A 16,819-nucleotide genomic window follows, 5' to 3' on the forward strand; every position below is an offset into this window, starting at 1 on the left:
ATGTCTTTAAATATACAATTGAAATAAGCATCACAAAAGAAGAAGACAAAATATACATTATATTTATATATATATAACTGGTCACTTTTAAAAGATAAATCTTTCGTCACACCTACACACAATGCAAATTGACAGTAATATAAATATAGTCCATTTAATTCCTTGCGCCATGGCTTTGAATATTGTGATACAAAAAAATAATACAGGTATATCCTCTTCCATGTAACAGGAAAGAGAATGTGCTCAGGTCTATTCAGTACCAGTGTGCATGGGTTCAGTGTCTTAGATCTTCATCACACGGAAATATCTGTCTGTTTCAATGACACTTCACATGCTTTATTTTTCCACAAATATACAGAAAACTTGTGCATTTGAGCATATGTGTGTTTTTACTTGCGCATATCAGGTCCTAGATTACATAGGTTAATACTAAGTTTGTGTTTAATATTCCATTATTTTGATTTGACTTTCTTTAACATTTTCGGTCCATTCCTGATTTTTCTGTCCTTTTCATTGTGTTTTTGGTCCATACTGACCTCAGTTTGTGCTCCAACAGAAATATATATTGCTTCTCATTGTATGGTACACATTCAACGGCAGCTATTGTTTTAATTTTAAGTGTGCATTAATCGTTCAAATAATACGTCAACGATTAGTATTAGTATTAGTATTGTTAATTCACTTGTGTAAGTGTGAATCTTTTTTGTGCTTTTGAAGCAAGAATGTCAGAACTGCATCACCGAGGGATTAACATTTGTATCAAATTCACATCAACAAACTGTGCTTTCTGTCACTGCAAGAATCATGTTCAAGATACATGAGTTTAAAACCATCTCTGTTGTACTTTCAGCGCACCTCACTTCAGCATTTCCTTTCTGTTATTATGTTACATGATTTATATTTCAAGTGTTTTGTTTTTTAATTGTAACTCTTTGGTGGAGAAACTGAAATGAGTGACTTTCACAATTTAGCGTGTATGTGTTACAGACAATGGGACATCATTATTATCCATATCATATTACTCTACTGCATACCATTGTTTACAGATGAACAATACTGGCTACACACAAAAAACAGAAGGGAATGGGAATGAAAGATACATAGATATCTTTATAGCAGCCTTAAACATAGCTTACAATACATAGAGCCCTGCGAAAACAGACCAACAAGAGAAGGGTTTTCAAGCTACATCAGAACAGTGTGTAGCCACACTGTTAGGGCTGGGCAATATGTTATATCGATATGGTGGTATTCGACTAAATGATGTCTTGAAATTTGCAATATTTTTTTGCACTTGACATGTATGCAGTTTGATTGACATCAAATGATAATGGCTTTCCTTGCTTTCTTCACAGACACTGGATGAAAGCCCAATTTTAGGAAAGCATCTGTCCTGAAGTGGTTTAACTTTTGAAACATTGCCAATCAAATATGGGACATCTGGTCACCCTAAAGGGAAGTGATGTATTTGTGTGTTGTAGCTATTTGGTCAATTTTTTTGTTTCTCGACATTGCCCAGCCGACAGTATGTACTCACTGGGATCTCTGCATAAGATTTCATAGAAAATAACTTTGTATACTTTCCTAACTCTTCGACTGAGTGGCTTAGACACACAGTATGACCAAGAGAGGCTTTAAACCTCAAAATAATTAAACTCACAATAATCTTTGCTCTCTTTGCCAGTGCAAAGCAGCAGGACCAAACCGGCTCCACTACATTCATTTTTACAGATCCCTGCACTGTGCAAACAGGAATGTACGTTAAACTGTGTGTATGTGTGTGTGTTGTGGGCGGGACTTTGACTGCTGAGGATCCTTATACTAAGGCAAATAAAAGCAGATCTCAGAACCTTTTCTTAAGCACAGCTTGATTTCAGTGTGTGATCTACTGGCAAGAGTTTTTTTTTTTCTCCTGCTGCAGGTTGATCTTGGGGTTATTTGGGAAGCATGTGTTCAGATGAATTGGGCGGCTACATACAGTTTTATGGCGTCAGTAGGGCAGTGGTGGGGATGCTTGGCAGTGACCCCCATGGAGACTTTATGGCTGGAGGGTAAAGTGTGCGACGACTGGGCGTCAGACGAGTCAAGAGTCAGACTCTGGCGTGGCGGGTGTGATCGGAGTAGTCGGTGTGGTGGGGCTGACGGCTGAGTTCTGGTAGCTCGTACCGTAGCAGATGTTTGGAGACAGCGAGTTGGGGTCTAGGGTTTTGTTCTCTGCTGGGGTCAGGTAGGGCCGGCCTGCCGGAGCTGTAGGTGGCGCCTCGCCCGGTTTGGCACCAAGAATAAACCTGGACTCGTCCTGCTCCTCCAGGTTGGAGATGTCCTTCATCATGCTTTTACAGTAGGAGACAGACAGTTTGTTGGAGCCGTCTGACATGAGGTTGAAGCGTCTGGCGATGAAGACAATAGGGAGCGGCAGCATGGCCACGACGATGAGAGAGAAGCACATGGTCAGAGCCCAGGGAGGATAGCTCTGGAAGCGTTCCTCAGCCTGCAGACACAAACAGAGGGATGAGTGACTAGAAGAGCACACGGATTACAATCTTTGCCTTTGAGAACACACTTTTAGAGATGAGCATGTGGTAATAGAGTGCAATGAGTTTCTTTTTGGTCTGTCAGCTTTTATTCAGACTGAAGTATTTCAATAACTAATACCTTGATGATTGGCTTCCAGTTGGCCAAATAATTGATTTTAAAGTACTATTGCTGGTTTAAGACCAAAGTATATAGTTGAACTCCTGCATAATTACGAGCCATCAAGGTGCCTCAGGTCTTCTGGGACGGGTCTGCTATCGGTTCCGAGAGTAAAACAAAACATGGAGGCAGCATTTAGCTATTATGCCCCGACACTCTGGAACAAACTACCCAAATCATGCACGTCCGCAGAAACGCTTACTATTTTTAAATCGAGACTAAAAACATATCTCTTTGCCGCTGCTTTTAATTGAGATGCTCATATTAGAACTACAGTATGCCTTTTAAACATGTATTGTATACCTGTGGTGTTTATTTGTATTATTTTATTATCTTCGCTTTGTAATGTCTGTTGTAAAATTGTATAATGTGTTTTTTATGTATTTATTCCTAAAAAGTATTTTAATTTGTTTTGTAAAGCACTTTGAATTGTCGCGTACAGAAAAGTGCTATATAAATAAACTTGCCTTGCCTTGATGTCATTACATTCTCTAAAGACATTCATGATTCCCAGAGGATGAATCTGGCTAACGTTGGTTATTCCCATACTTATCCTTTAGCACCACCATGAAGTCATGTTTTTACATGCCCTTATCACATTTACCAGGAACATAATACAAAATGGTATAATAAATAAATAATGGAAGGCAGCTAGAAAGCACACACACACACACACACACACGCACGCACACGCACATGCACACGCACACGCACACACACACACACACACACACACACACACACACACACACACACACACACACACACACACACACACACACACACACACACACACACACACACACCAGCTCTTGGACCCAGGCGTTGTATCCTGGGGGGATGATGGCCATCTCGATGACGGTGGCTGAGATGAGCAAGATGAGACAGATCGGGGAGACGTACTTCCACAGATAGAAATAGATTATACATGGTCGGAAACCCAACATGTCCTCCAGATCCTGCATGAACCTGGCAGAAAATAAACAGGAAACGCATTACGGGTATGAACAAGCTCCTTTACACTATTAAGCACTTATAGAGTGTAACTAAAACCACAGTTGGTTGTACCTTTTTGTGCCATATATCCAAGCTACAGACACATTCTCCAGGATGACCACCACTGTGAGAGGTAGTCCAGCAGAGTAGTCATCAAACATGGTGACATAGTAGTTCCCTGAGCGTTGGACGAACAGCAGGCCACAGAAGAAGGCCACAATGCAGCAACACACTGAAACAAACGCAGAGAAGAAACAAAATGAGCATGCCTTCAGAGGAGACAAGGAGACTTTGGTAAGATAAATGGAAAAATAAATTTCTTTTCAGTTGTTTTGCATAAAATACACTCAGAGTAAGACTAATGCAGCCTAAATGTGTTTAAATGCGTTGCTGAGTAAGCCTGTGTAAACTCCTAATAGCATATTGTGTCTGTTAGCTTTCAGTCAAAGTCAACTTTATTGTCAATCTTCCAGTTTGTGTGTACAGACAGAGAGATCGAAATACTGTTTCCCACAATCCCGAAAATAAAAACAAATGTAGAATATAAAAATATGAAAATAAAAGATGTGTGCAAATATGTAGTCAAAGACACATTTTTACATGTGCACACATTTAGACCTAAATAAAGACACAACAATCAATATATACAAAATAACAGTCACATATTTTGAGAATGTACATTAGTGCAGATTGTCCATCGAATGTGCATTATTGCAATATTGTCCATAGCAGCGTAAAAAGTGTCTGGTGCTGGATTTGAGTGTGTGGGGGAGTTGGTGGGAGTGAGCTTACCTGTGAAAAGCTCCCTATTGACCTTGTAGGTGTCGAGGACAGGTGTGGTGATGCCCGTCATGGTGCCGATCATGCTGCCCAGGCCGAGGTTGATGAGCATGAAGAAGAACATGACCGACCAGAACGGAGACCATGGGAAGTGAGTCATGGCCTCTGTGAAGGCGATGAAGGCCAAACCGGTGCCCTGGACGGACTGCAGAGAGAGAGAGACTTAAATAAGTAGGAGAACTACGTTGTGTAAGAGGCACACAGCAGAACATGCCAAAGACTCGCCTTGTTGAGCTCGTCCTCCAGCAAACAAGGATCCAGACCCAGCTGGGCGAAGCCGTCCTCCTTCACCGTCTTGATGACCCTGTATACCTCAGCGTAGTCTGATGTGCTGAGTTGGGAGAAGTTTAAGTGTGGAGGGATGAGATCGTAGCTCAGGACGCTAGAGTTAAGGTATCCCAATATCTTCTCTGTGTTCCTACAGAGATAAAACATAAACAATTAAGTAGCCATAAAACTGAGTATTTCAAAGAGCATATCTAACAGCAGTGCTAGGGCTATTTTGTACCTTTAGTTGTTAGTTGCAAAATGCTTTCATGATCATGGAAATACATTAGAAACTTTTCCGATATGCTTCTTACCAGAAATGATGACCTGGTTACTCAAGATAATTCACAGACCTTGTTGTGAGCAGTTTCATGTAGGAAGTATTTTCTTTGAATTATCACCAGAAAAGGGAAAAGGAAGTGTATGAACTGAAGGTACCGTCTGCTGAAACTTTACTAGTAATATTATTTAAATGAAAATTGGATTATATGTAGCCTTATCATTGCACAACATGTATATATTACTGTGAAGATGCTACATTTGTTGATGCATCTACAGTACTTAAATCAACATAACCAAAACAATTATAGACACACCAAACATACGGTATGAATGGTGCTTAAGGATAAAAGCTTCTGCAGATATGAACTTACTCTGCGATGCACTTTTCATTCATGATGTTTGCCTTGAAGCCCAGCACGGCGAACACTACCAGCGTGGCCAGAATGGAGGTGAAGAAGTTAATGAAAGAGACGAGCACAGCATCAAAATGACAGTTGTTATCGATCTTGTTGTAGCTGGAGAAGGCTATGACCCCTCCGAACCCCAGACCCAGGGCGAAGAACACCTGGGTGGCTGCCTCTCTCCACACCTTGGGCTCCAGCATCTTCTCCAACTGTGAGAGATGGACAGAGAAAATCAGATCGAGGAGAATTTCAACATGGCTGATTAAGAATACTGTGAGGAAGAAAGTCTCACCTTGGGAGTGAACATGTGAGCAATGCCATCCACTGATCCCTTCAGCATTAAACCTCTGATCAGGAAACAGAACAGCACCAGGTAGGGGAACAGAGAGCTGAAGTACATCACCTGTGAAAATGGAAAAACATACATTCAGGAAACAGAATTTTTTTCTCATCAGATCATGCATTCGTGTCTCTTCCTCTCCACTACCTTCCCTGAGGAGGCGATGCCTTTGATGACGGCGAGGCAGACGATGATCCAGGCCACCAGCAGAGACAGGGTCATTTTAACGTTGAGGCCGCCGCTATCTGCGATGGTGCTGGTGGTGTTCAGAGTCTGACGGTACCAGAAGTAGGTTGTGGCCGAGCTTTTTTCACACTCTGGCTCCACAACTGTATGTTTTGCAGACAGAAGGAGATTGATATTTAGAGGAATGGTTGTGAAGATGCAGCTGGGAGGTTTCAATGTCATGGTGAGGGCAAAAGGAGAATTACACTGAACAAAAATATAAACGCAACACTTTTGTTTTTGCTCCCATTTTTCATGAGATGAACTCAAAGATCTAAAACATTTTCTATAGACACAAAATAACCATTTCTCTCAAATATTGTTCACAAATCTGAAAAAATCTGTGAGCACTTCTCCTTTGCCGAGATAATCCATCCCACCTCACAGGTGTGGCATATCAAGATGCTGATTAGACAGCATGATTATTGCACAGGTGTGCCTTAGGCTGCCCACAATAAAAGGCCACTCTGAAACGTGCATTTTTGCTTTATTGGGGGGGTCCGAAAACCAGTCAGTATCTGGTGTGAGGGGTAGGGGTAGGGGTAGGGTAATGTTGTGAATCGAGTGGCCCATGGTGGTGGTGAGGTTATGGTATGGGCAGGCGTATGTTATGGACGACGAACACAGGCCACTCAATTCACAACATTACCCTAACCCTAACCCTCACACCAGATAGACTGGTTTTCGGACCCCCCCAGACCCCCCGAATAAAGCAAAAATGCATGTTTCAGAGTGGCCTTTTATTGTGGCCATTCTAAGGCACACCTGTGCAATAATCATGCTGTCTAATCAGCATCTTGATATGCCACACCTGTGAGGTGGGATAGATTATCTCGGCAAAGGAGAAGTGCTCACTATCACAGATTTTTTCAGATTTGTGAACAATATTTGAGAGAAATGGTTATTTTGTGTATGTAGAAAATGTTTTAGATCTTTGAGTTCATCTCATGAAAAATGGGAGCAAAAACAAAAGTGTTGCGTTTATATTTTTGTTCAGTGTATAATGAGTGTTTGCTCAGGGTCAATATCTCAATCCCCGGCTTGTTTACACCTCTCAGACGTAAAGTGAGCTAAACAAGGTCATTTGTGTGCTTAGTATGCAAAGCATGAACCCCCAATTTAAAACTCCTTTTTTTTTACATTACACACACAGTATATGTTCTTGTTACCTTGGGGAAATAGGCTTATAATTATACTTTATTTGAGTTTAGAGTGAGAAGTGTTGCATTCTCCACATAACATTGCTGGGTGATTCATCAATACAGCCGACACACATAGACACATCTTAACAGATGGATGACAATCTAAATCTGATAAAATCACGATGGCCTCTGATAAATGAATTACTGTCTGGTTCCATCATGATGTGTTGTCTGGATGTATGAGCAGCACACATAGAGTGAAATGCATTACACTCTGTCCTTCAGCGTCCTTCAGTCTGAGTCTCTGCTCCCGTCTTCCTGCCAGCCGAGTCGCTGAGTCACACTCACGCTGAGTCACACTCACGCTGAGTGTTTCTCGGCTGCCCCAGGGTTTTGTTATTATCGGCTCTGATCAAATGAACTGCAGAGGGTTTTAATCGAGATTATGTCTGGGAAGTTGTGAGGAAGTTCACACAATTTGTCTGGTCTGCTTTCTGTAGGTGTGTCGATAGATCGAGGCTATTAATGTAATCCTAAAGCTTTCAGCATAGTGGCCCATTGAGGAATTATTGTGAGATACTTTTAAACAGATTAACCATAACAATGACACAAATGGATATTTTTCCAGATATTACATAATCCTGAAATTGTAAGCACTATTAAATTGAAAACATTCTTCTAATGTAATGATTTCACTTAATGTATTGTTTTAATACAAACCAGAAGCTGGCCTACTAATGACCAACAACCAGAAAGTATTCATTATTTCACTGAACAGTAAACTCAGTAGTCATCTTAAGATCGAGGCTGCGTTCAGCTTGTGCTGAAATGTGCCCCTCCTTCAGAATCCTTCTTCTGGTATTATTAAGCTTAGCTGCACTTCGTGTTACTACACTTACATGGTGGCCATAGTAAGCATTACAATTACTGAACATCAACATGTTTGCATTGTCATTGTGAGCATATAAGTGTGCTGAGATGAGCATTTCATTTTAATTTGATCTTTGTATGTGTATTTATTGTTCTAAATGTAATGGCACTATGCAAATACAGTCAAACCCTTATTCGTAATCACATTCATTTTTTTTGTATTTATTTATTATTTGACTTACTGGCAAGTGACCCATTCCTTCTGATTGGACACTCGCTCCACGGAAGAGGATACTGGAAAGACTGGAAGAAATAGAAGATGCTCCAGCCGATGATCACATTATAGTAGAGACCTACGAAGCCACACACCTGCAGATAGATAGATAGATGGATGGATAGATAGAAAGATAGATAGATGGATGGATAGATAGAAAGAAAAATAATAGGAATTTGTCAAATTCTAATGTCAAATTTCCCACACCCACCACACTGTACAACATGAGAAAACGTATACAAATGAGCTTGGATGCTTGGTGCGTGTCCCATGTTGCTGTCAGTCTTCTGAGCAGTCATGCCAGCCAGGACATTCACCAGCTAAATAAGGTTGAGGAAAGCATGAATAATTAAAGCACTCTCTTTTCAACACTGATCTTCCTCGAGATATTTATAGCTACTTCTGCACCAACCACGCAACTCCAAAGAAAGGCTACCTTTCAGTCTCAAACACATCAATACCTCCCATAAACCCAAGAGAGCCTGAGGCAGTGTGAATGTGGTGGTGACTACAGATGTAAATGCAACATTATCCTGCTTATGGCCATATTTATTTAATGATTTATTTATGATATGAACATGCATATGACACACAAAATCACATTTCATCTAAAAGGAATCAAATTAAATGTTTCCTTTGTTTTAACTGCATGCTTTGTTCCCCTGTTATAACCTCCCTGATTCTTATCACGTACATTAAGTACGTGCTATCAGGTATGTTCTGAAATTAAAAACGAATGTCTCCCCCCCTCACCATCAGACTGGACATCCCTATCCCGCCCAGACTGGGACAGACGTAGTTCCAGACCCCGATGCTCCCACGTCGGATCTTCTGTCCCACAGCCAGCTCCAAGAAGAAGAGTGGGATGCCGATGATGAGGAGGAGGATGAAGTAGGGAACCAGATAGGCACCTGAAAAGAAAGAGGCTTTTTGAGCTAATGGCTGCACATTGTCAGCTTCAGCTTTATTTGAGACCAGCTCATTTCTTATTAGTTTGTAACAGTAAATCATGTGTTTTGAGGCTGTAGTCAATGCTTTGTTACAGATGCTTTTTTCTCATTAACATGCAGCGGAGTAGTATTATAAACGTTTAAATTCAATATTCAATACAACACATTAGAGTTTCCAAATAAATGACCGCAAAAATTAGTAAGCACCATTTTGAATGTCCTTTAACAATGTTGATACATTACAAATGTTGTTTTATTATTACCAGTGGCATTTGAACAGCAGTTAAAAAAATCAGCATCAGTTTCACTTCATCAGCATTCAGCATTCAGTGTATTCACCCCCCCCACCCCACAGTTCCTGTCAAGCACAAGGTCCTTGCATCCATCTGCAAATGTTCTTTGACTTTCATTGTAATTTTGATGGAAGTCTAAATATGTCTCTTTGCAGTTTAATCCAGAGGCATAATCAGGATGAAACTGTGTTTTATGTGAAGGGTGAGTCACCCTCTGGGACTTAGCAGGCAAACACGTACTATTAATACACCAAAAGTAAGAAATGACATACAGCGGTGAACACATTCAATAATGGGTGGAGTAATGAGGCAGAGAGAGAAGAAAGTGGGTGAAAAGGCTCAATAAAGACGGCTGTAATAGAATATGAAATAGAAAAGTTAAATATAGAGAGGCTATATGGGCCTTTGCCAGGATTTGCAAATCCACTCCATCACAGGTTATAACTGGAGCGTGAGATAGATGTGATATATTCGACAGAAGCACCAGCATAAATATGAGACAATGGAGGGAGAAATGACAGAGGACATTAAAGTGAAAAGAAAAATGCATGACAAGGAAGAGAAATACCACACATGAGAGAGAAGCACACACAGCGATAACTCCCAAACAACACACACCTTTAATGTGTCAGTAATTGGCTGCCAGGCAGACAATTACTGAGTGAAAAATGGCCGCCTGTCAGGTCACATGACCTGTCTGGTCTGGTAGTGTACTATGACTTTATCTTCTCTATAAGCAATACATCCTGCCTATATGCAGTACATCAGACACAGAGAGCAGCTAACACAACAGCATTAATGGAGCTATGTGAGCAGCATGTCTATCATGATGACACTATGATCTTCCTCTAGTATAGTTTACACGTTGTACAACTCCGATTGCATGCAACCCATACCAAAATAAACCCTTATCATGATACAGTTACATTTTTTATCGAGCCCTTTTGTGTTTACCAGAGTATCAGTGGACTGGCCTGCTCTGCCGACAGTAGTAATCAATAGTGCAGCTACATTTAGACTTGGCCGGTTTCTGCACAACACAGCTGCTCTGCTGGCTCCTCTGGCCTGAATCAGCCTCCATGTTTTCTCATTGGGGGAAACTGAGAGGTGAACAGCTAAACAATAAGCTGAGCAGATGTTCAAATGCCAGAAATCATGTTTGAAAGATTTCAACAACAAATCACGCATTGTTAAAATATCACATTATTAATACAAATAGTTACCCCATATGATTCCCTTATGTCTCTATGTTGATTTTATATATATATCCATGTATTAAGTAATTTTGTTAGATGTTCAGTCGAAGTTGACCAACTAATTTAGAAAGGATGTTAAAGCATTCGTTTTTGGTAGCAGTGGCTTAGTCTGTATTGGGACTTGTTTTGGGAATCAGTTTGAGTACCGATACACAAAGTGTATAACAAAGATAACACTGTATTGAATTCTTGCTCAGCCCTTGTGTCAAAGGCTGCTAGTTATTTACCGTTCCCCACACTGCTTCCCGGGCGCCGTTCAAAATGGCAGCACACTGCTCCTAACACTAGGATGGGTCAAATGCAGAGAAATAATTTCCCCACGAGGGATTAATAAAAGTCCATCTTATCTTATTTTAAAAGCCTGCTTGTAACTTTTTACTTGTCCTGCTAGCTTGATCTACAGCTGTGTTGAATGTGGTAAATAAAGCTACATGCTGTTGTTTAACAGGAATACATGTTTACCACCTTAGTTTATTGAACTAACATTTCCTTATAAGCACAAAGTATTGCACGAATAAAAACATTGACCCAATGATGGTGCTAGAGGGAAATTGAGATGCCATAAGTATTTATAGCAGAATCATATTTCACAGCATTGTTTGTAATTATTCTCAGTGTCCCTCGGTTGGAGACAAGCAAGGAACTGTGAATTAAATGTCACTTAAGTACATAGACAGGTAATGTGCTTTGTGTCTGGTTTGCTGTGCTTGTCAACACTCACCTCCTCCATTCTTCTGGCACAGGTAAGGGAAGCGCCACACGTTCCCCAGGCCCACAGAGAAGCCCACCTGTGCCAGGATGTACTGCAGTTTGCTGTTCCAGGTGGGGCGTCCATCGTTTTCAGGCACCTCTATCTGCGGGACCTTTTTGCCGGGGGCCCCTCCGACGTTCAGGGAGCTGTTCTTGCAGTCAAACGGCTCCTCATGTGCGAGCAGGTCAGCCACCGACTCTGTGACGTGATCATTGCTCTGCTCGCGCTGCGTCACCTTGCTGTTCTTCGGCATCAGGGAGGCTGAGGGTCGGGAGGGGGTGGGGGTGGAGAGAGAAAGAGAGAGCGAAAACAGAGCCTTGTGGGAACAGAAAGAGGTGATGCAGACAGAGAGTGGAGAAGAGGTGGAGGGATGTAGCTCTCAAGGAGATGCTGAGGAGCGGCAGCCGGATATTATGCTCTGGGCCTGCATCAGAAAACACAGAAAATTGAAAATGATGTTTCAAGGACATTATGGTTATGACAATTTCAATCAATAATCTTCTATAATTGGATACAAAAAAGCCTCCATTTTAAATAAACAAGGTCAGGTGTTGGCCCTTGCATGGCCCATTGAATGTATAGTACATTAAGCTTCATTTTTCTGGCTGGGATCCATAAATAACTTCACACAGTTGCTGACACAATTATTTTTCTATTATGTGCTTGGTTAGGCTTGTAAGAGGACACAGGATTGTAACACATGTTATGCCTCTCCAGAGCTATGAAGGATGTCAACAGTAAGACAGGAGACCATCAGTCAAACCTGAGAGTTAACCTAACACAAATCTTTCAGCAAAAACTCAGCAGGGACTTGAACCGTCATTTTTCCACCACAACTCTTTGTCTCTCACGCAAAGTTTTTGGTTCCAGAAATATTCCAAATCCTGCAAATTGTTCTATTTCATTTCCCTGTTCTGCAAAGCTTAACTTTAGTGAAGCTTTTTTCCCTTTAAATCCCCTAATCCTCTGAAGCCATGCGGCGACATCCAGCCACACCCCTCTCTCTGGGAGTGGTTGGTTCAACCCAAACGCAATGGAAGAAGTGAACATGATGCTTTGGATGAAGTGCTGTCATGTGTTCTCTTGATCCACAGCACGAGCCCCTGTGCAGGCTCTCATTACTTATTGAGTGAGTAATTTCTCCATTATAAAAATCTGCCGTCCACTGGCATGCAAAACTGCAAAGCTTAGGGTGAACACTGTTTCACATGCAGAGGCAAAGATAAGTGAAACAAACCACCGACTACCTCCCAATGTATGATTCTCTATATAGTGACTGATCATAAATCATAAAACTGAATAAAGAGGCTGCTCCTTGAGAGTGGTAAAATGTTAGTGTTGCGCACTATCCCTTGTAGTCACAACACGCCCTTTTGATATTGAGCTAAAACTAACTCTTTAACTATCTGCAGATTCTCCATAATGTAAACAAACTCAACAGAACCACTGTCAGAGTTCCTGTCAGTCCCAATGCCCCAATCGTTTCAGAAATTGTGCTCAGAATGTGCATTTCCTGTCCTTGTGTATATATTTTTCATTCCAAACAGATTTCCTCCTCTCTGCATGTCAAGATGAGCCTGTGATGCAATAATCCATGGTCATTCACAAGTCTTCATAATCCTGTGTGCATTAACTGTAAAGCCCCCACGGCTGTCTTTCTGTCTCGTCATTCAATCCCATCCTACAGCATACAAGACACGTAATATCAATCAGAGGCTGCATCATCCAGCCAACGCTGAGAAACGAAAACACCCGGCGAGTAATCCTGCTGGAAAAAACCCATCAACACACAGTTCTGATAACCCCAGCTGATACTGAAGGTCTGGCAGTGTTGAAGAGCAGTGGTATTCTTTGCAGGAAAGACAAATGTTTGCAATATTTCCCCCGCTTTAGATCACATATTTCTCATTGTGAAAGATCTACATTTTCGGTACAGAGATAAACAATACCTTTGATTAAATGACCTACTTAATTATCTCCCTCATCTCTCTATATTTATTATGTTTTCGCTTCATCATACATGTTTTTTTTCCAGCATAGTTTTTAACCTCCAAATGCATCACTTCCCTTCTTATAAATTACATAAACTTATAAGCCTACTGAACAAATGTCATAATAACAGCAGAGAGTGCAATGAACAGTTATTGGAGTTTGACTTAGGAAATAATATATGCTGTAGTGTACAGGTTATCAGTTCTTCATGTATGCAGCTGTCTTCTGTTATTACCTCACAATCTTGTAAAATACTGGAGAGGAAACACAACTTTTTCCATTATCAATACATCTGAAAATGATTTTCTCGATTCATAAATAAAATGTCAGAAAAAAGTAAAATATGATGTCACATATCCTTAAAGTTTGTCTTCAAATTGTGTTTTTGGTCCCAACAATCCAAAACCCCCAAATATCCTGTCACATGCTCTATGGTCACATGTAACAAAGAAAAGCAGCAAATCTTTGTTTTTTTTAACTTGAAAAATCACTGAAATTATCAATCGATCATAACAAGGAACTCAACTAAGCGATTAATGACTAATCACCTCAGCTTTTAACCAAGTCATAGTAATCAAAAGTCTCCGGTCAGAGTGTATTGAAAGCAACACAACTGAATGACAACAAATAATTCTTAGGGGCTATCGTTATTGCCACATAAGAGTGTTTTAATAGGAAACCTAGTTCACAGTTCAGTACTTTTGACCAACTATACCACAAGTTCAACACAAGCTCTCAAATATCAATTACAGTTTTATTTTAATCGATTAGAATGAGGTTTCACGACACTTCCAGAAACACAGGATGTTAAGCTTGATGAAAAACAGCTGATTCTGCAGGTATTGGGAGGCTGTGGCTCATTACAAGAAAAGAAAGAAAGAAAGTGTGCTTGACTTCGAATCAGGGGATAGCAAGTTCGAGTCCCACTGCAGTCAGCATGTCGTTGTGTCCCTGGGCAAGACACTTCACCCCAAATTGCGGATTGTCCACAGTACCGAATGTATGTAAGTTGCTTTGGATAAAAGCGTCTAACAAATGACATGTAATGTGTTGGCTTAATAATCAGTCCTGTTTAAACGTCCAGACTTGTTCATTAATCGATTGTTGGTCGACTTCCAGCCTCCTGAACCACAGTTAGTGTACAATCATTTTTTTACACTGGATTTGTTTACACTGGAGTAATGCCTGAAGCCTATAACAACCAACTAGTCATACTTTACTGGCAACAGCCCATCATATCTCAGACCTCTAAATAACTAAATGACCTGGACCAGTGTAAAATGAAAACATTAGGACATTGATTTGAACTTGTTTCCCATACAAACCTATTTGAATGTAAAATGCAGCTGAACAGAGCAGCTGCAGGCTGTGTAAACCTGCCCTCACTGATCAACATTAGCAGAGATCACTGTTGGGACACCAGGTGACACGGTGCTGATGCTGATATTTCAGGGTGTTTTTTCTTAGATTTAAGAGCTCATCAAAAGTGATGCAATGACTTTTAAAACGCCCAATCAAGGTCAAAGACGATCGATCTATATGACCTCTGTGTAAGCTGGAACTCATTTCAAACACAATGCGAATTGAACACTAACTTCACATGACTCAAAACAAAGCTTTTAAAACAATTTTCAAGCTGTTTGTGAACTTTCCTTAGCAATTAGCAGTCTACACATTTTAAATACAGGTGATAACACCTAGGAAGAAATGTATGCACAGAGGATGGATGTTAGGAAAAAATAAATTCTCACCGTCAGTCTTTGGCACCGATCACCAACATCCAGGGTGTATCATTAACGCTAGAAAATGTGTGTGTAGGCATGAATACATCCGCCGGGCAGCACTTGTGAGTCGGTGTGGCACTGACTGAGCGGGACTGGAGGACGGAGGATCACATGCTGCTCTTCCCGCAATTAACATGCAGGGTGGAGAGCTCGGGACGCACCGTGACGCACCGTGACGCAGAAAGTGCCGCTCATGACCAACAATGACAAATGATCACCTGCCACTCAATTGCCGTGTGAGACTTCCGGCAATCGCATCTGTGCACGAGAAGGTGGGAGGCTGAGAGACAAAGAAGGGATTTGTCAAGGTTATCCACTCCTACCTGAGGAAGTGATGGTCTGACGCAGCTGTCGTCATTCCAATTGATAAAAAATGCATTCAACACTGGCCTCTCAGGAATCAGGATACAGAAAAAAACACAGCTAAAGGTAACGCACACAGTATTGAGGTTTTGTTGTAACCTACATGAGACTGTTGGTATAATAACTGAGGAGCAAGCATTTCTACTGCTCAACAATACATGAGCATTCATAACTAAATATATAAAACTCATGATAAATATATGAACAATTAATGAATTATGCAGTGAAAGAGAGAAACAAAACACATTAGGACTTGAAGAAAAGCACATTATTTTTAGACCTTTACACCTATAAGACATGCACCTACACTTATAAGGGTACATCACTTAACTAATGGTCATGATGATTCATCAATTGATGCAGGATGCACACCATCATGCATTTCTGTTGTTCATCATTAACACATGCTTGAGTCTCCATCACTGTATGATTATATACTGTACACACTGAATAAATCATGAGTAAGGAGGATTTAATTCATCTTACTTTATAATATGTGACCAATAAGGTTTTCAGTGAGGCCTATACTTGTTCATTTCAGACCCTTGTATTTGCTAAGCCTCTTGGAAACAAATGAAAAGCATGCAGTTGCTTTGGTTATCCCCCCTTCATTTAACTTAAATTTCAAAAGTGTTGAACAAATTATGTTGAGTTATAATTTACTTAATTGTTGCTAGTGAGGCATTAGCATGTAAGAAGGACTTGAATGTTGTACATAGTGGGCCAAGATGGGGCTTATTTTAGCTGCTTTATTTTGACAGTTCAATCTTTATTTTCATCATATTTCATAAACTGATCATACAGCAGACTCGTCTTAAAAGTAACTGACAAATGAATGCAGTGGGAATTACTTCACAATTGTACTGAACTTTCATACTTTTTTAAAAAACATGGTGTTCAGGACAATAAGTACATTAAGATAAAATCCTGTTTTTGTCTTGGGCCAGAAACTAATTTCCTTTGGGAATATACATGTATTCTCTTTATAATCTCACAGCTTTATCTCCCTGATCAGACTGTGGACTTGGTGGTCGTTTTACTGATAAACACTGGACATGCGACACGGCACAGCAGACACAGTGCCAGAGGACCATAA

General features: G+C 40.6%; 1 protein-coding gene across 2 annotated transcripts; it reads right to left on the reverse strand.

Moving 5' to 3' along the window:
• Positions 1–48: 48 nt before the first annotated feature.
• On the reverse strand, positions 49–15,473 carry LOC117446646 (sodium-dependent neutral amino acid transporter SLC6A17-like). Of its 2 annotated transcripts, none has more exons than XM_034082951.1 (12): positions 15,328–15,473; positions 11,555–11,845; positions 9,088–9,245; positions 8,303–8,429; positions 5,971–6,152; positions 5,776–5,886; positions 5,451–5,692; positions 4,756–4,948; positions 4,483–4,675; positions 3,763–3,922; positions 3,501–3,663; positions 49–2,491 (listed from the first exon to the last, which is right to left on the reverse strand). In XM_034082951.1, exons 2-12 carry the CDS (start codon positions 11,835–11,837, stop codon positions 2,084–2,086), a joined length of 2,220 nt encoding a protein of 739 aa, XP_033938842.1. In that variant the 5' UTR covers positions 11,838–11,845; positions 15,328–15,473; the 3' UTR covers positions 49–2,083. The 2 variants fall into 2 exon arrangements, with proteins under 2 accessions (XP_033938842.1, XP_033938840.1); XM_034082949.1 differs by having other exon boundaries at positions 11,555–12,008.
• Between the last annotated feature and the right edge of the window lie 1,346 nt (positions 15,474–16,819).

The sequence above is a fragment of the Pseudochaenichthys georgianus genome, chromosome 5, assembly GCF_902827115.2.
Source record: "Pseudochaenichthys georgianus chromosome 5, fPseGeo1.2, whole genome shotgun sequence".
In the NCBI taxonomy this organism is placed as follows: Eukaryota; Metazoa; Chordata; class Actinopteri; order Perciformes; family Channichthyidae; genus Pseudochaenichthys; species Pseudochaenichthys georgianus.